The sequence below is a fragment of the Thunnus thynnus genome, chromosome 4, assembly GCF_963924715.1.
Source record: "Thunnus thynnus chromosome 4, fThuThy2.1, whole genome shotgun sequence".
In the NCBI taxonomy this organism is placed as follows: Eukaryota; Metazoa; Chordata; class Actinopteri; order Scombriformes; family Scombridae; genus Thunnus; species Thunnus thynnus.
The window spans coordinates 14802774-14822699 of NC_089520.1; the positions used below are offsets into that span (position 1 = coordinate 14802774).

Below are 19926 nucleotides of genomic sequence, written 5' to 3' on the forward strand. Positions count from 1 at the left end.
ATTCAGGCTGTTTTGTGAGTGTAAATGTTGTTCAAGTAATGGATTATCCAGCAAATGAGCACCCACACAGAAGCACACATACTGTATATTCACATTCCCTTCTGAGAGTAGTGAAGAAATGAGGTTAAGAGGAGAGGGGCTGTCATTAAATGCCGTTTTTTTTTTTTTTCATCGGCTGGGGAGAGAGCAGAGGGGACATGTGTGAGCCCCAGTTTAGTGTTACACCCAGGAGTAGAGGAGTGAAGAGGCAGACTGCGAGGAGAGCGGAGAAGGGCCGGATCAGGCCTTTTGTCTGACACGACCAGTGACCTGTGGAAATTTCTGTCCTCTCTGGAGACTTCCTCACAAGGAGGAGGACTGATGCTTTATGGGAATGTCACCAATGGCCAAACCATGCAAGACTAAACAGTGTTTCTCTTTGTATACCACAAATACAACCAATCACCTGAGAGCTGAATTTAGTGGGACAAATAATTACCAAAGGCCCTAAGAAATAAATCACCTAATGCTGTCCAGTCCAGTCAAAGCCTTACAATAAATACAACATGTCCTCCAAATTAACAACAAAGTTTACTGATCTGACGCTACTATATGGAAGACAATATTAACTGTCAGTGCCCTTCAAAACCATTACAAATCACTGCTGCAAAAATTAAACAATTTTCTGTTTGGTTAGGTTTAGGCACTTGATTAAGGTTAGGGAGTGATCATAGTCATGGCCTTACCTTCCATAGTTGCGGACTTTGTGGCTCTATAACAACGTCACACTATGTCCTAGAGGGTAATACAGTTCCTACACCAGCTGGAGGGTGAAAACATGAACATAAAGACATTAAAGGCATTTACTGAAACAGCTGATGCTGTACTACGAATGTAAAACTTATAATGGTCAGTTTTTATACATCAGAGATGTTGATTCAATTCGACTAAACATCGACACTCATTGATGATTAACAGTTAATATAACGATATATATTATGTTCAGACAGTTTAATATAACCCTTTAATGTCATCAAAGAGAGTAAAATAAAACAGTCATATTCTCTGAGTCATGTTCCTGTCAATTTTTTAAATTAAATACAGCAACATTCCTTTTCTTACAGCCGGTTAGCAGCTGTAAAAAATGTGAGTTCCTTCACAGGAGACCAGATCTGCTGTTGTAGTTAATATCAACTTTAGAATGGTGGGTCTTTACAGTGCAGTGGTTTGCAGTTCTGACAGTGATGAGAAATAGTCCATTAGGGATACAAAACCATTTTTTATTTATTGGTGGTAAGCTGTGTTGGTTTGGTGACTAAGTTGGAATGGAAATTTATTAGGCTAGACCACAGTCAGGACTTCTCATGCTGGTTTAAAAATATTGTGTAATTGAGGTGAGCTCAGTTAATGTCATTCATCCTGGATAGCATCCAACTACAGGAAGTGACTTTAAAAAAAAAAAGACAGACATATTGTGTCTCCTCTATAGGGCCACTACAACAGAATGTTGTACGAAAGAATGTTTTGTTCAAAATTGTATTTTTTAAAATATACAATATAATATAGTAATACAATATGGCATATGGCATTTTGCCATAATTATTTACATTTTAGACTAAATTATTAATTAATTAATTGCAAATTAATTGTTTGTTACATCCCTACATTATGTAAAACTCCTCTTTAACAGTCACATCCGTTATTACTATATTTGTATATAATAAAGATATATATATATATATATATATATATATATATATATATGTCCTGCTTTTTTTGCACTGGCTTCATCATATTCCCTTGTATATTAATTGAGGTCAAAGTCATTGTGTGAGGTTAGGGATGTCTGAGTTTTAGGTGTAGCTTATTAGTATGGGTGGTGATGTTGCAGTGCTACAAAACCTGGAGTGCTTGAATAGGGAGGTTTTGGGTGTAGAAAAGTGGCCGGACATCCTGTCGTCATCCTCAGCTCCTTGGTTCCTGCCCAGCTCGCTGTGCCGCAGTGGAGCAGACTTGTTTAGTTAGCCGTTTGATTTATGGCCTTGGGGTTTTTAATATGCTGCTGCCCCATCCCTCTCAAGCCCAGCACCACAAAATTACACCGGGGAGCAAACTCCCTCGGAGTTTCTCACAAAATATTGACCCAAAATAGCACAATGCCACAACACCTGTGTCAGCACCATACATATTTAAAATCATCCATCTATACATACTTAGAGAGCAGAATTAGTTTCATTCTATAATGTTGTAAATAAAGTTTTGATAGTTTTTCTGACCTGAAAGTTATCAGTAAGTATATGAAAAAATATACAGTCCACAAAAAAATACCTTTTTATATAATTAAATGTTTCCTGCTTCAATAGTAACCCATTATGTGCTTCATTTTCACAGTAACAATCAATATTGGCAAGCGAGTATTATTTCACATAATGTATAAATGTATATATATCGTACATTTTTGGAGAATTTTTTGTGTGGAAACATGAAATGAAATGAAACTCTTCATACAGTATCAGTCAAAAGTTTGGATACACTGAATGTGAAAGTGTGTTCAAATTTTTGACTTGTACATGCTTCATTCTCAGAATGGATAAACATATATGTTGTTGACATATTCTACAGTTGCACTTAGTGGACAAGAGCGTAAGCCATGTAGCATACAAATAAATTACACAACACACAGTCAAGTGTGTGTGTACATAGAGCTGCAACGGTAACACTCACACACTCCTGCTGACTTGCTCCCTGGAGAAAACTCACAAACATATTTTTCAAGAAATTCCAGCTTACTTATGCGCAGGTGGTCTCATACATTATTCACTGTTACTCTTGAGATCCACCTTCATTTATCATGTCAAACACACTCTCTCTAACACACACTCTTTTGAAAATACACTTGTCTCCAAAACTAACTTGCTACACTCACTCATACACACCTGCCACTGGGCTTACACAGTTCAAACTGCTGCCAGTATATTCACAGTCACACTCGCTCTTTCACACACACATTCTCTGTAGACCTGGTGGCCACTGGATTATTATGCTACCCCCTGGAGAGACCGACAGGTGTGTCAGCATGTGTGTGTGTCAGGCTGTCTTAGGACCCCTTTCTTGGTATTTATTAGTTCTAGACAGCTGAGGTGCTCTGTAAGATCTCTATTTAGCACTTCCGGCTAATTATCATACACACATCCAAAGCTGGTGCTGAATATGTGCAATTACCAGTGGACCGCCCATGTCATTTAGCCGCTTGCTAACTTTGCTTACCAAATTCCCCTGGTGGCTTGAGGGCTTAAATAGGTCCCCACTGCCCTTTTAACACATGTGCAACTACATAACAGTCCAGGCGACCTGTTACACTTAAACCACAGAGCTTTCATCTCCAGTAGACAGGAGCTTTCCCAGTTAAGGTTTGAGTGTATATAAAGATGGATGTAGTGAGGTGTGACGTCAGCCGTTGGTTTGCATGGGAGCTCAGAGTTGCATCTTTTCCGTTTGGAGCCAGGACCTTCTATATAAAGAGTGCGTGGTGTTGCTCTGGAAACACGCCCTGCTAGCTCGGACCGAAGCTAATGTTAGCTTACTTGTAACACGAAGCAGTGGAGACTGGGGCTAACATTAGCTAACTAATACAGAAGGTATCGTTATAAAGTAACATTAAACTTATCAAAATATTGCAAAAGTAGTCTAACTCAGTGCAAGTCCCAGAGCTGGAGAGTGAAATGTCAAACACAGCTGTCAATCAACGCCCACAAGGAAGACACCAAAGCTGCTATTCATCTTTATATAACCAAAATGACCACTAGCACCTGAATATAGCAATTTGGAACACAATGACTCATTGAAAAAAATTATTGACTCAGTATTTCATGAGAGAAGTTGACGCTTTTTGAATGGGAGTCTACTGGAGTCAAGGACTTTTTGGAGCCGGTACTTAGCAGTATTGCACTTTAAGGGACTTCCACATTGGCTTCAGTTTCAAGCCGTGGTTGTTGCTGCTTGGTTTGAACACTTGAACAGTAGCAATTTGATATTTTGATTCTACATGCACGGCAAGGACTTAAGTGCAGAGTAAAAGAATGAGGCATCAAAAGGTCTGATTTTTAAACTGTATTTTATCAATTTATACATTTATTGTTTCCTTTTTTATTGTACATACAAAAGAAAGGCTTGAGAAAGGAAGATCCTGCACACTGCTCTTGCTCAGCATCACAATTTATTGTGACATACTAACATTTCAGTCCCTCTGGATCTTCGTTAAGAGTATCTTAAGAAATTCTAACAGCAGTGATCTTAAATAGATAATGCTCTTGCCCATTCTGTGGTCAATTATTTTCCCGTGGGAGTGTCTCTCAGTAATTGACAGTGACATGTTTACAATCTGTCACATTATAGACCACAGTTAAGAAAAAGAAAAGAAAAACAAAAACAAGTGAGACACCACAACACATACTTATGTCTATTTACAAAAATATTTATAGAAATTGCACACCTAATGAATGAGAACATCTGCCTTGCAGCTTTCATAAGTCATTCAAAGTTTTGCAATCATATGAAATACTTGTATCATGAGTGCCATAAATAGGTCTATTTGATCCCACAGCTCCTTAGAGCATGACATGCCATGGAATCTCATCATTCAGTCCTTTGGGGGATAAAGTTTGAAAATTAAATATCCAGTATACTTCTCTTCTATTAAGGATTTCATCAATGTTCCCACCTCTCTGGCAGAGTCACCTTTCCAATGCCCTGGAACCTGAATGATGAGATGTCATGTTTGAAGTCATTGAAATGTACTGCTATTGGGTAATCTCTATCATTTCTCCTTGTGGAGCTCTTGTGTTCAATTATTCTCTCTTTTATGTCTTACCGACATAGGCTAACCCACAAGAACATTTGATCATATAAATTACATGAGAAGTAGAACATGTAATTACATCATTGATAAATTACTTGAAGTAGTTATATTTGACCATATTATTACTTTGAGCACATCCTCTGCATTAGTAACACCCATTTGGAAGAGGTTTTTAACAAGGCCTGTGTGCTCATTTTTACAGATTTTACATTAGCATGTACAAGACTATCTCTGAGATTATGTCCTCTTCAATAGACTATTAATAGTGCTTCTTTCAAATCTATGGACATTGCTGGATCTGATGATAATATGTGCCAATGTTTTTTAATAATAGAGCCCCAGTCTATGAGGCTCTATTAACCTTTGTTTGATATCTACCAATTTGTCAATAAAATCCTCTGTGGTGTGACAAATTCAGTCTGAAGAACTGACTTCTTGTTAGACCTTGTTTTAAGGGCGTGGGGCGATAACTTTTGGCAAGCAGTGAAGGTGTTTTGATCTGTATCTTTTCTTTACAGATTAGTGCATAGTGTACCAAACTTCTCAACCCACATGTCCTGCAAATGAACTCTATCCAAAGCATATTCTATAGTTCATAGTATACTTTTTCATTGAGAAGTCTTGTAAACTCTTGTAATTCATCCGTCAAAGAAAATAAAAACACATTCATACAAACATATTTAGCAATTAAGAGTTAAAAAAAAAACATCAGTGGACATATATGATTCTGTCAGGTTTTAATGCATCAAACACCTATGGGAATGCAGTATATGTTTAATTTAGTTGGATTATTTTAATTTAATTTACAAAAATCAATATTTATATGAACACATTGTTTTGGCTTTTCTCCATCTGTGGTATCTATGACATCAGTGTGTGCAGTAATTATTTTTGTCATAATTATTGTAAGCATGTAAGAGCCCACAGTTCTTACTATTAGTACCTGCACTGATGTGGTTGGATGTAATGAGCAGGTGCTTGCTCCCAAGATCTCTCAGCTAGAATTACCTTACACATACACTCCTGCTGAAAGATACCATCTCAATATGAGTTTCATACAAAAGGCTGCTCTGTTCTTCTCTGTTTGTGTTGCTAGCAACCCTCAACTACTTGTCTTTTAAGCTTTAAGGCAAAACCCAGGTTTTCTCTTCTGGTACGTCTTTTCCATTTCAATCGCTACTTTCCAGGATGGGAAAGTGTGGCAGGTTTTCGGTGTCTGTCAGCAGCGTTTGAGGTGCACAACTCTGTTTAGAGAAGAGAGATTACAGTCAAACCCACTGCTTGTGTCACAGGGTTTTGTCTAATCTGTAGGAGTGTGTCAGGGCACATCAGTATCATCACACTTTAAAGTCTCTGCAACCTATAGAGACACCTCAGGTGAAGACAGTGCACTTTCTGAAATTAACATTAAAAACAGAAATTTAAGTTAAGATTTTATATTCAAAACATAAACTGATCAAATCATATATGATGGACTGAAGCAGGTATCACTGCCTGGACCATCTACAATATGTAAATATGTAAAACATTTCACTTATAACTTTCTCTACTGAAGTAAAAGTTTGAAAACATGATTATTACTCTTAATAGAGCATTTTTATAGTGTGCTTAATTTTATTCCTGTTGTTATTTTTACATTTCTACTTTTACTTAAGTGATGGATTCAGTACTTTGTACCAGCACTGTTTAAAATAAGTATGAGCCAAGTCTTTTAGAGAGATCTTATTTTGCCCTTGAATTGTTTTGCTTGGTTTGGTTTGGTCTGTTATTAACATCCTACGTATTCTTTTTTCCCCAACCACAATTGTTTTTGTGTATTTGCCTTTTTCTTTCTGGTGTAGTTTAGTTTAGTTTGGTTGGGTTGGGTTTGTTTGGTTTTCCTCTCTTTCCTCTCCCTAACCATGTCCTTGTCTTTGTGTGTCAGGTCTAGGGTGTAAGGGGAGCAGTAGGTCTCGGAGCTCCAATGCCAGTGGACATGCAGCCACACCAGGGGCTGTATCACTATGAGACCTCACCCAGCCACCCCTCCAGAGGGTAAGACAGCAGTTAGCATGCGCTATGTCCTACTCTGTAGCTGCATTTTAACATCTATTTATCATAGTGAATTCCACAGTTATTTACATAAGATATTATACATAAGAAAAACTTAAAGGAATAGTTCAACATTTTGGGAAACATGCCTATTTGTTTTCTTTCCGAGAATAAGATGAGAAGGTCGACACCACTCTCATGTTTGTGCATCAAGAATAGAGCTAGAATGTCTAGCTTAGTATAAAGACTGGAAGCAGAGGCCTTGCTTTGTCCAAACATTAGAAAACACTCCTACCAACAACTCTAAAGCTGACATGCTATATCTTGTTTGTTTAACCCATACCACAATAAAAATGTAAAAAAGAAAATTTGTGATTTCAGGGGAGTTACTGTTCATGTAGATCATAACCAATGCTGGAGTTTTTAGGCCAATACTAATAATATTTTAGAGTCAATAGAATCTAATCTAAAGCAATATGTAAGACAATATTATATTTAATAAACATAACATCCCTTAACTTTTTAGCCACGTTTTGTGACCAAGATACATATGTTCTTTTACAGTTGTTAAAGAAACGTAATGGCGGCTCTTTTACCCCAAAAAGTATTTTTGGCATTTAGGAGCATAATTAGATCAATAAGATTTTTTTTTTTTTTTTTTTTTTTTACTTTAGACAGAACCATGCCAGCTGTTACCAGTTGTTATGCTAAGATTGACATTGATCTTCTCATCTCACCGAAAAAGAAAGCAAATAAGCATATTTCCCCAAAATGTTGAACCATTTCTTTAAATCTTGGACCAACCACAACTACTCTTCTCATGTCACTCTTTTTACCGACAACCAAAACCAGAAATCACAACCAGAAATCACAGAAGCCCCTCACGAGAAAGCAGGGATGATACTCATTTTAACAGCTCAGGAACAGTTTCTATTTTAATCACACAGATATTCTGAGGGTGCAGAAACCCAGGTCTCGCTGCAATTGTTGTGGACACAGTGCTAGCTCAGCCCCTCACCCCCCCCATCCCCCCACCCTCTCCCTTCCTCATGCCACCCAGGTTGCGGGTGGACTCGGCCTCTCTCTGACAGCTGCTAATTACAGGCTGACCAGGCCCCGCTGCGCTCTGCATGACTGCCTCGCGCCCCGCTCAGGTTACCCAGAGTGAGGGAGAAACAGAGAGTTAGAGAGAAAGGTGGCTGGGCAGGACAGAGAAAGAGGAGAAGAAGAGGAGGAGGAGGAGGAGAAAGGAGAAAGGAAGAGGAGATAGAAAGGGACAGAGGGGGTAGAGAGAGCAAGAGAGAGGGAGAAACAGAGAAGTTGAACAGAAGGAATGAATGGGAGAAGAGAAAGGGAGAAAAAGAGTGAGAATGGGAGGGAGGTAAATTCGGGGGGAACCAGCACAGTGGATTAGAGAGGACAGATTAAGCTCCTGTGTGGAATACACGTTGTGGTGAAAGAATTAAAGAACTGAAAGGACGACTTAGGAGAAGGTGGATAGATGAAGTCTGCCCCTTTCGGAGAGAAGCAAGACGGACAAAGAGAGAGAGGAAAAGAACAGGAGAGTCAGATTTTAAACTAACCAGTGAGACTGAAGAAAGGTCAGAGAATACATTGAAATTCACAAGAAGGCTGGAAAGTTCCAGTGAAGCTCCCCTTCTCTAGTTGGGAAGGGGAAAACCCAGATGAGTAAATTTCCACAGTGTAGACCAAGATAATGACCATACGCCATCTAGTGGTGAGAAGGAGACATCACAACAGATTAGCGTGGAGATGCATTGGGATTTTTAATCCCGGAGTTCAACTCTTCAGGCAGTGCTTCTTTCCAGGCTGTGTACTAATTCTTCTTACTAGTTAGTTACTATAAATGCCTATAGAAGTTTTCCAATTAGCATAATGTTTTCTCGCCTATCAGGACCCAAAAGTCACACAGGAAACAAAACAAAATTATTCAATCATTTATTCATTTTTTGTAATAAATAAACAAATAAAGATGAAATAAAGAAATAAATAAAAAAAAAGGTTTATTTGTTAGTTATTGTGCTTATTTATTTATTTCATGTAATTTTTGGGCCCTGATACTCACCTACCACCGGTGAATATATGTCCTTCTCTGATGCTTTCTGCCTCTTAATGACTCACAACATTGTTGAAGGCTCCATTTAAAATAAATTTTTTATTACATTAGAAAACATACAATGTTTTGATGCCCAAATTGACTCTTTATTGACTTGGTCAATAAGTGAGTTTTAAAAAGTGTTGGTGGGCATATTTCTTTTACTTTAGACAGAACCAGGCCGGCTGTTACCAGTCATTATGCTAAGATTGACATTGATCTTCTCATTTCACTCACAAAAAGAAATCGAATAAGCGTATTTCCCCAAAATGTTAAACCATTTCTTTATATCTTGGACACTTTTTCTCTGAACTTGCTTCATTACAACCACAACTACTGTTCTCATGTCACTCTTTTTACCAACACTCAACCAGAAATCACAGAAGCCCCTCACTAGAAAGCAGGGATGGTACTCAACTTACCAGCTCAGGAACAGTTTCTATTTTAATCACACAGATATTCTGAAGGTGCAGAAATCCAGGTCTCACTGCAGTTATAGAAATTTTAAAGAGAGCATTTTTAATGAGAGCACTTAAGAACTTGCAAACCTGCAGAAATTACAATTATCATTTTTTTGGGCTAAGCACCTGGTTAACAAAGATGTGCTTGTATTTTGAACAGTGACTACTTCTCTCATACTTTGACATTTACAGAACACAAAAAAGTTATCAAATGCATGATATTCTACTATGTTTACAACTTCGATTGTGAATTGTCACACTGGCCGTTGTGCACATTAATTCAGGATTATTTCTCATATAATTTATAACTGTGTTCCTTTCATATTCACAGCCTAGTCCCATCAGACCAGTCTCCATACAGTGATGTGTCCTCGCTGCGTGCCCCGCCCCTCAACGGCCCTCCTCAGGACTGCAGAGCTATGTATAATCCCATGACTCCAAGTATGACTCATGGATCAGGATCAGGACAGGGGATTGGCCACTGCTTGGATCAGTATATGAGGCCCCCTCAGGCCCCTCCGCCACATAGTATGATGGGCCACAGGGGCATGCCGCCCACAGAGGGTGAGTCAGAGTATCTTTTACATCTTCTTAATCTCACAGCTGCTACTGATTTGGTCTTAAAACACCTGAGAGACAGAGTAAGAAGCAGAAACTCCCCAGATTTCTGCTATAAGAAAGATCGGCAGTCACCAGATGGCTGATTGTACTGTGTGGAATTGCAGAAAATCAGCAGTTTGAACTATTGAATGTCCAAATTACTCAGTTAACCTTAGATGAACTAGAGTTTTTAAAGAAACAGACCCAAATGTCCATCATTCCATCCATTGTTCCCACTATTTTGGCTTATTTCCTCTATAAATTGAAGAGTCTCTCTTTCTTACTTATCATTTCACAAACAATTGTACAAGTGACCATTGCAGTTGTATCCAAAACTTCAAATGACATAATTGTTATTTGTCTAAGCTTGATGCAAGTTCTTTCCTGCTCAACCAATCAGCACTGTACAGAAGACTGCATGTCAATTTGATGATGATGTAGTTGAGATTTTGAACATGTGCACACTGAGCTACATTTACCTAGAAACCATTTGTCTACTTCACTACATCAGAAATGTTAATGTTGCATGTTTCAATGTTCCTGTCAACCGGTAATGTCTTAACAGGCAACAGCACCCCCTACTGTAACCAGAACAACATGATGTCCTCTCACCACAACTTCTGCCAGGTTCAGTCAGGCTCTGATCAGATTGGCTCAGGTGACGGTAAGGAAACACTCAAAGCTTGGCTCCAAAAGTAGTTCTCACTGTTTCCTTTAAATATAAATATCGTCTCTAAAAAATTTTGTCACCAAAGATAACTGTCCTGCTTGGCTCCTTCTGTTTCCTTTCAGGCTCAAGGTTCTCTACACCTCGTTCCATGCTGAAGCTGAGCAAAAAGAGAGCTCTGTCCATCTCTCCTCTGTCTGATGCCAGTGTAGATCTGCAGACAGTCATCCGGACCTCACCCAACTCCCTGGTGGCCTTTGTCAACTCTCGCTGCAACCCCAATGGGGCCAGTTCTTATGGCCATCTCTCTGTGAGCGCCATGAGGTTAGATATTTCTCTATTTTATGCTGAGCCAAAAAATACATTACACTAGTAAGGTCTAATATTCAAGGTATTGGATTCAAAGTAGATTTGCTGCACATTCCCTGTTTTTAAAATAGCCTTACTGTATGCAATGCTTTGCTTTGAGGCAAAAAGTTTGCGGAATATTCCTCTCCCTTCATTTGGTCACATTCCCACACCAACAATTGTCACCTAACCTTGATGAGTCTTCTATTTTTAAACACCATCTATTTACACACAGGGAGACACATACACTGAGGCAAATGGGTTTGAATAATAAAAGGAAAATAATACAATATTCAAATTGTTTGAGAAAAAGTTGACCAGAAATGTACACATTCTGGTATTGAGAGAAAGACAAAAACAATACTAAGCAAATATTGATTTGCCCCATGACTAGTGTCCACGTTCACCTCCATATTTCAATATTTCTGCAAAGTGGACTCTGATTCTTATACATCCATCAATCTTTGTTCTTCTAGAGTTGTCATTTTATTGTTTCTTCTGTTACTCTGCAGTCCGTCCTTGGGCTATTCCAGCAATATAAACTGCCAATCCAGGCCACAGGTCTCCATGTATGGAGGAGGTGGGGGTACACCTATGGGTGGACACACACCAGGTCCCTGCCAAGCTTCCCGCTTACCTCCCCATAATCCTCGGCTCCACGCTCCGCCCAAGCATGGCCACGTAAGACTACTCGCTCGCTCACTTTACAAATCGCTCAGAGCAATTCAGTTGGGAGAGGATAGTTGGGAGATGGGAATAGGAATACGAAGCTATGTAAGATCTATGACAGAGAGAATTAAATGACTTTGAGAGACAGAAACAGATTCGAGAGATTGAAAAAACTGAGGAAATATTATGTGTGTATTCTTTTATAGCTGAAGACAGAGCCGGGGCTGGGAGGTGTGATGGATGGCATGAATGTGAAGAGCCTGGAGGAGAGGTCAGAGGGAGATGTGGCCAGCCCTTCTTCCACTGGCACTCAGGTACAGTAATTGTCTTATTCTCACCATCTGCAAGTACTTTTTACTGGCACACATTTACATTTTAGTTTCAGCCTTAGATTTCTCTAATACTCATGCAGGAACTTAAAAAAAGCATTTGCCTGAATTTGTAAGTCAAAGTGAAATGGAGTCAAGCATAGTGAGTGGAGGTCAAGCAAGTTGTTCTTGGTAAATATGTTTGACTGGGTTTTTGAAAGCCTAGTGTATCGCAAGTGATTAATGTTTTAAAACATGAGCTTGTTCGCACCAAAAATGTCACAATACGCAAAGAAAGGAACCTACATCAAATCAGTAACAGATGATAGCTGGCTGATATCTAATTTGCTTTTTTTATTTGTGATGTCTGCTTTTGAAAGGTGCTTTATAAATAAGTGCTTTATAAATAAACCTATAAGGAAAATGTGGCCCTATACTAGTTAAGTTAAATGCAGAGGATAAAATGTAATATCTGTTTGTACACAATTTTTTAAAACTTCAGCAATTCAGCTTTTTTTGTGTGCACACGTGTCATCAGGACCCTCTCCTGGGTCTACTGGATGGCAGAGATGACTTGGACAAGGAGGACGGGAAACCTGAACCAGAGGCTGTCTACGAAACCAATTGCCACTGGGAGAGCTGCAACAAGGAATTTGACACACAAGACCAACTTGTTCATGTAAGAGAAAAATCAACAGATACATACTTTAGAGGGGAGAGACAAAAAAATCTGAAAAAATAGAGTAAGATGAAGTGTGCTTAAGCAATTCCAAGGTTATGTTTTCATATCCTTAATCCTCTCTTCTTGAAGCATATTAGCAGAAGTATCTACAGCATATGACTTTGATTCTTAATGGGTCTTAACTGTTAAATCTGCAGCACATTAACAATGAGCACATCCACGGAGAGAAGAAGGAGTTTGTGTGTCACTGGCAGGAGTGCTCTCGAGAGCAGAGGCCTTTCAAAGCCCAGTATATGCTGGTGGTTCATATGCGCAGACACACAGGAGAGAAGCCACACAAGTGCACTGTGAGTGTAGATTTCATCTTTGTCTTGATTCTGTCGTTTTCTCTTCCCCTGTTTCTGTTTTTCTCTCTTTCATCTAGATTTTTACACATGCAAGCTATAAATTGCCAAAAGCTTGACAGCTGCCATTTACACTGTTACATTTTACATCCTGTGTCATCATAACATGCTACAACATAAGATTACTTATAAAGTCAACTATAAAATATTCAACTGCCTCTACTGTAAAATGTTTTGTGTTTAGTCAGACATTTCTTTATTGTAGCATCAGTATGACACTTCAGATCATCAATGCAAGATTGAGAAAAGACATTCTTAATTCAGAATAAATTGTCTATTCATGAAGACTATTGGAAGGTTTTCTCTTTATTGCCACTTGGCTGTTGTTACAAAACCAATATTTATATTTCTGTTTTAGTTTGAAGGCTGTAATAAGGCCTATTCTCGCCTGGAGAATTTAAAGACCCACTTGCGTTCTCACACTGGGGAGAAACCGTACGTGTGTGAACATGAAGGCTGCAACAAGGCCTTCTCCAATGCTTCAGACCGGGCCAAGCACCAGAACCGGACTCACTCCAATGAGGTACTGCAGTGTACACCACTGAAAAAGGACAAGTTGATCCAGTCTGAGTGTGAACAATACTTTGACAGCTAAATTAATTTGTTTTCCTGGCTTTGTACATTATTAACAGCAATACTGTAGCATACCATACTTTCTCTTGCCAAGCCAAATAGATAAGATTTTTTTATCCAAAAAGTTAATATAAAAATATTTTTAAAAAATAATTAAAGTTAATATTGGAGTCTTGTATAAATTCACAATTCTACAAATATTTTTGATCTCCATAATGAAAAAATACATTGACAGTAGTTTGTGTTTGGCCTTGACTGATGAACTACAGCATACATGAGACACTCTGAGCTGGAATAAATAATTGCAGTAAATTTTGGTATGCAAGCCTGTCTATAAGATTTTGTGTATTCACTGTCGCTTTGCTCCTTTACAGAAACCTTATGTATGTAAGATCCCTGGCTGCACTAAGCGGTATACAGATCCAAGCTCTCTGCGTAAACACGTGAAGACAGTGCACGGCCCTGAGGCCCACATCACCAAGAAACATCGAGGAGACACAGGACCTCGACCACCTGGCTCAGCTATGACCCCTGGAGGCCAGAACTCTGAACTGCTGCTGGAGAAAGAAGAAACACGCAGAGAGGACTGCAAACTGTTGGCTCCTGAGACTGCTCTGGTGAGTGATACATTTTACTGATGGCTTGCAAGGGCTTTTGAATATTAAAACTAACACCAGTGCAATGTTTGAATATTGTCAGTATAATCAAACAGCAGAAAACATGAACTAATGATCACCACATCTATAGTTTTTTTGAGCTCCCTTAGGTATAAATCACATATACTTAACAATTCTGCCATTGTAAAATGGTTGTCATTAATATGAGGTATACATGACATTACATGACATGACATGACATGACATGACATTATGCTTCTTTCAGAAATCCCAGCCAAGTCCTGGTGGTCAGTCATCCTGCAGTAGCGAACGTTCTCCACTGGGGAGCACCAACAACAATGACAGCGGGGTGGAGATGAACCTAAATGCAGCAGGCAGTCTTGAAGATCTCACAGCACTAGAGGATGGAGTAACAGTTGGAGGAGGAGGAGGAGGAGGAGGGGAGCCAGTAAGTGTAGGAGGACCACTGGGAATGTCAGCCCAGGCTCTGAAGAGGCTGGAGAACCTGAAGATTGACAAGCTGAAGCAAATCCGCAGACCAACCCCTCCTAGCCGCTGTGTCAACAACAAGCTACCTGCACTTCCTGGTATGTTCTATATATACACACCGTAATTATGGGCATATTCTTAGCTTGTATTGGTTTATGTTGAAGTATGCTTAAAGTATGCCTACTGATGAAATATGAGCCAGTTCTTTTACAATGGCTAATTGCATTGTTACAACATGCATTATTTCTGATCTATAACTGGAGTTTAGTTTTAGGGATTTTTTGTATGGGACATTATAATTCTCTAAAATAAAAAAATTTAAAAAAAAAATAAAAAATTAGACATACAAATCAAAATAAACATTCTTGGTTAGTAACTATTTCTGAACTGTTTCTCCTTGAATGTACATTTTCAGGTTCAGGGGAGACTATGGGAATGTGTGCACCCTCTCCACTCCTCTCAAATCGACGTGTTATGGAGCTGTCCAACCATGAGTTAGGAGGTGGAACTTCGATTGGCTGCAATTCTAATGACAGGAGAGGAAGTGGCACCAGCAGTCTCAGCTCTGCCTATACTGTGAGCCGTCGGTCCTCTATGGTGTCTCCTTACCTGTCCAGCCGGCGCTCCAGTGAGGTCTCACAAATGGGAGGAGCTGGAGGGGGAGGATGCCACCTCCTAGGTCCAGATCAGGGTGGGGGAGACACCCTCTCTCCTGAGACCAATCGCAGAGGACCTCCCTGTCCTGGAGGAGGATTGCCAGGTCTTCCTAATTTAACACCTGCCCAGCAATACAGTCTAAAGGCAAAATATGCAGCAGCAACTGGGGGACCACCACCCACTCCTTTACCCAATATGGAGCAGCCAGGCACTCCAGGCAGAAGAGGAGGTATTTTGAGCGAGTACCAGGGGCAGCCTCTGCCTGCTTTCCTTCAGCAAGGTGGTCCACGTAGACACAGTGCCAACACAGAGTATGGTACAGGTGTTATCTACCCTCACCAGGCTCCGGGTAACAACAGCAGGCGAGCCAGTGACCCAGTGCGATCAGCAGTAGATCCACAAGCTCTCCCTAAGCGCTTCAATAGCCTGAATAATGTAGCCATGATGGGCCGAAGGAATGCATTGCAACACCGTGGCTCTGACACCAGTCTTGCCCGCCATATGTACTCCCCTCGGCCACCTAGCATCACAGAGAATGTAATGATGGAGGCTATGGGTATGGAGCCCCAACTTGCCCCTGTGGATGCCAGAGACCGTTCCATGATGATGCTCCCCGGTGAGAGGAGTTTCATGGGATACCAGCAACAGCAACAGCATCAGACCCTTGGAGGGGGAGGTGGAGGACCTCTTTCAAACCAGCTGTCTCCTAGCCATGACTCTCTGGGCTGCCCAGACCAAGGTTACATGCAGGGGCACTACCAGAACCAGGGAGGGGAAGTCGCTTCCAGGGCTGGTGGAAATCCAATGGGCCAAGCAAGGCCTATTCACCCAGAGGGCATGTCTAATACACTTCTCCAACAGGCTGAGTACAGTATGAGCACCTGCCAGCTCAGTCCCTCGGGTCCCCATTACCCTAGCTTAGGCCAGGGTGGTGATGCTGGAGCTGGTACAGGCCCTTGGAGTGATACCCACAGCCAGGTCCAAACTTCCAGCCATGCTCTCCAGAACCAGCGAGGGATACAGTATGCAGACCCTAACATGCAGCCTCAGCAGACACAGGCCCACTTCAACAATCAGACAGGCCTCTATAACAGTCCGGATGGAACCCACAAACTCACTATCAAGCCTGAGCAGCAATTCCACCCTGGGATGGGAGGTGGGGACGCCTGTCAAAGTGCTAAGCTCCAACAGCAGCGGTTGCTCCTCCAGCAGTCTCAGGGCTTCCCACAACAGACAAGCCAGGTTATGATGAGGAACTCAAACAATCCCAGCTGTGACTTTCAAGGACAGAACCAGAACTCCTTCCCTAGTGGAGGGGGCTTGAGTTTGGGCTGCGCTGGCTCGGCACTGTCTGATGGGCAGAGGTCAGAAACCCCCATGATGCAGGTAAAGGAGATGATGGTGAGGAACTATGTTCAGTCCCAGCAAGCACTCATGTGGGAGCAGCAACAAGAACAGCAACAACAGCAGCAGCAGAGTGGAATAAAACCTCCTCCTCTTTCTGATAATATGGATATGACTGGCCAGACAGCAATGATGCAGCACAGTCCACAGCACCAAAACCAGAACCTTTACTCCGGCCAACCATATCCTTCCTACCCCAACCAGAACCTGGTCATGAGTCCCCAGGCCCATAGTCGAGGGCCCAGCACCGTAACACCTAAAGACCAGCAGCTGACGGGTCTCCAAGGCTCATGCTATAGTCAGGAGATTGTGGTCCCCAGGCCCCCTCAGGGACGGAAACCTCTCAGTCGCCAGAACAGCCTGTCACAGGTAGGAGGAGGCTACTTGGGCAGCCCACCCCACCTCAGCCCTGTCCACTCCACTTCCAGCCCCAGACGAGGGGTCCGACTGCCTCCAGTCCAACATCCACAGCACCCACAGCATGAAATGTTCTCTCCCTCCAATAACAACAACATGTACTACTCGGGTCAGATCAACATGGATATGGAGAATCACATGGACCCCCAGAACGGGCCTTGTCTCAGCCAGCAGCATAGTATGGGGTCAAACCTAGACCCAACAGGTGGCACAAAGCCTGCCCCCCTGGCTCCCTATCCTGAGTCTGGCCCCATCTCCAATGCCTTAGAAAACCTGGATCTGGACAATGCTCGCATAGACTTCACCTCTATCATCGATGATGCAGAGTCTTCCTCATTCAGCCCAGTCAACAATCCCCTTCAGGGTCAGCCAGGGTCTTCCTCCCAGGCCTTGTCCCGCCTCACCACCCCCCAGACTTCTGTCAGCCTAGCTGGCGGCTCTGGCCTGTCCAACATGGCTGTTGGTGACATGACGTCCATGCTTACCTCACTGGCTGGGGAGAATAAATACCTGAACACACTGTCTTAGAGGAAGACTCTGGGGCAGCTTTTTTCCACACTAACAATCAAATAGAGGCCTTGGCAAGTTCTTAATGTTTTGAGATACCACATGGAATTATATGTAGCCCAATAGCCAGAGGTAACCAGCCTGGGGTTCTAAGTCCTGTTGTTTATGATGACTGCCCAGTATTCATTACATGCAAGTTCAATTCAGGTAAGATAGACAAACTTTTGAATGGAACATTTCGTGTAATGGATCATTAGTCAGGGCTGTTTTATACAACCCCATAAGCCTTTACATGTAAACCCCACACATAAACTCTTTTCTCAAAGAGTGAGCCAGGACCTGTAAGTGGCAATGGGTCTGTTCCTACTGGATGCCAATGCAACAGGAATAATGATATGTTGTAACTTGTTTGGGTTCCAGGTTGACATTAAGCTAGTAATATGGTTCCATCCAAGGTTTAGAAATTGTAAGAATCCCTACCCAAAACCTTAAAACCAAAGGTGCCTAATCAACCTCCCTCGCTGTATTGTTCCCTCGCTGCCTTTGTACTTGGTATTTTTCTGTGCCTTACTGTAAGACATAGAGATATATGCCTGATATGAAACTGATAATGAACTTTTTCCAAACAGGCATTCCAGTCACATAGGGCTGTGGCAACAGTGGAGCAGAGAAGGATACATGTAAATAAGTTTTATATACATTTATATATGTTGTGTATATGACAATGGGACAGTGGATAGATCCTCTTCTGTCCTGTGATAGACTGCTTTGATTCTGAAGGCCAATGTTCAGACGGGAGGTAGTGAGATACTTGTTCGAAGAGTTGAGTGAAGACTAAAGATGTGCTTTTAGTGATTGAGAATTAATTTCTCGGTGCTACTAAATATTAATCTGTATTGCTAGGGATTTCTTCCTTGTCATGAACAACACACTCTGTACCAGTGGCATATCAGTATTTCCACACAGCATGCACAAATGCACACAAACATAGCCTACACACAGACACTCAGGACTTGTTGGTGTTTGAACCTTTGGTGTTCAAATTACATGTATGTTGTAATTGCCTTTCCAGACAGAGAGTTTGCACTCCACATGTTTACTGTAAGTGTTCCTAAAGCAGCTGTGTACTTTTTTTTTCAGTGGTGTTTATAACTGTAAAATAGAAAGTGCGTGGCTCTTTCTAAGGTACATACATTGGGGGATAAAGAGTAGAGCTCAAACATAATTTGTGTGCATCCACCCCCTTCACATTGTGTCTGATATAGTCAAGATAATGTCTTTGCTCCACATTAACCCAACCTATGACTCGTACATGACTCAGCTGAGGATGATGGTCATTTTTTAATAAAACCTGAGTCAGCTAGTATGTATCTGTTAACAAACCAGTAGTAGTTGCCTATATTTGTGAAACTGAGGTACATTCACAGTACAGTGCTGCTGCACTTCTGTTCTAATCCCAAAGAGGAATTATCTGGAAAATTCAGCATTATTAACTCAAGATAGGGGATCAAGAAGCGGGAATTTTATCAATCACTACCACTGTAGTAAAATACATATTGTATAGGTACACTGAGGTACTTTTTGATTATTGAGCTGTATCATACAGAAATAGGCTACAGCTCTTGGTAGGAGAGAACTAATTTTACACTGTGGCTTTGCACTGACTACAGCACTGTGTGGAAAGGTCTCTGTTTCTTATGACTATTCACATGAACCTCATTTTCAATAAAGATTTATCACAGTATTTTTAAAATAATCATTTAAGAACACATCTGAGAACAGCTAGACCCCGTAAGGCCACATAAAAGTATTGCTGAAGCATTTTTTTGTGACTTTTCAGAATGAAACAGTAGCGTCACTTCAAAGTGTAACTAAGCATTAACAGGAATGAACATTTCCTCATTTTTTAAAAAGTGTACAACCTACCAAAGACACCTTAAAAGATTACTGAGAAGATGCACAAATAGTCTATTGTAACACAACACTAATACTAGCAATAAGGACATGAACATTGACTGATAGTGCTGTTCTTTAGAATGTATGAGATGTTTTGTATAAAATTATCTTTTTATATTAATGAACTTTATGTATGTTGCCTTCTATGTGTGTGTTTGTGTGTGTGGTTTTTTTTGTAACTGT

At 40.8% G+C, this 19926-nt stretch overlaps 1 protein-coding gene across 1 annotated transcript in view; it reads left to right on the plus strand.

The window, feature by feature from the left end:
• gli1 (GLI family zinc finger 1) overlaps positions 1-19889 on the plus strand; it is a 52773-nt gene extending 32884 nt beyond the window's left edge. Inside the window, exons 2-13 of the mRNA XM_067586857.1 lie at positions 6762-6871; positions 9777-10009; positions 10611-10709; positions 10838-11036; positions 11573-11741; positions 11936-12043; positions 12576-12716; positions 12917-13066; positions 13482-13646; positions 14071-14313; positions 14579-14900; positions 15218-19889. Of these exons, the coding sequence (XP_067442958.1) occupies positions 6801-6871; positions 9777-10009; positions 10611-10709; positions 10838-11036; positions 11573-11741; positions 11936-12043; positions 12576-12716; positions 12917-13066; positions 13482-13646; positions 14071-14313; positions 14579-14900; positions 15218-17808 (4491 nt within the window). The 5' untranslated portion in view covers positions 6762-6800 and the 3' untranslated portion in view covers positions 17809-19889. The remainder of the gene's footprint in view (positions 1-6761; positions 6872-9776; positions 10010-10610; positions 10710-10837; positions 11037-11572; positions 11742-11935; positions 12044-12575; positions 12717-12916; positions 13067-13481; positions 13647-14070; positions 14314-14578; positions 14901-15217) is intronic.
• The last annotated feature ends 37 nt before the right edge of the window (positions 19890-19926 follow it).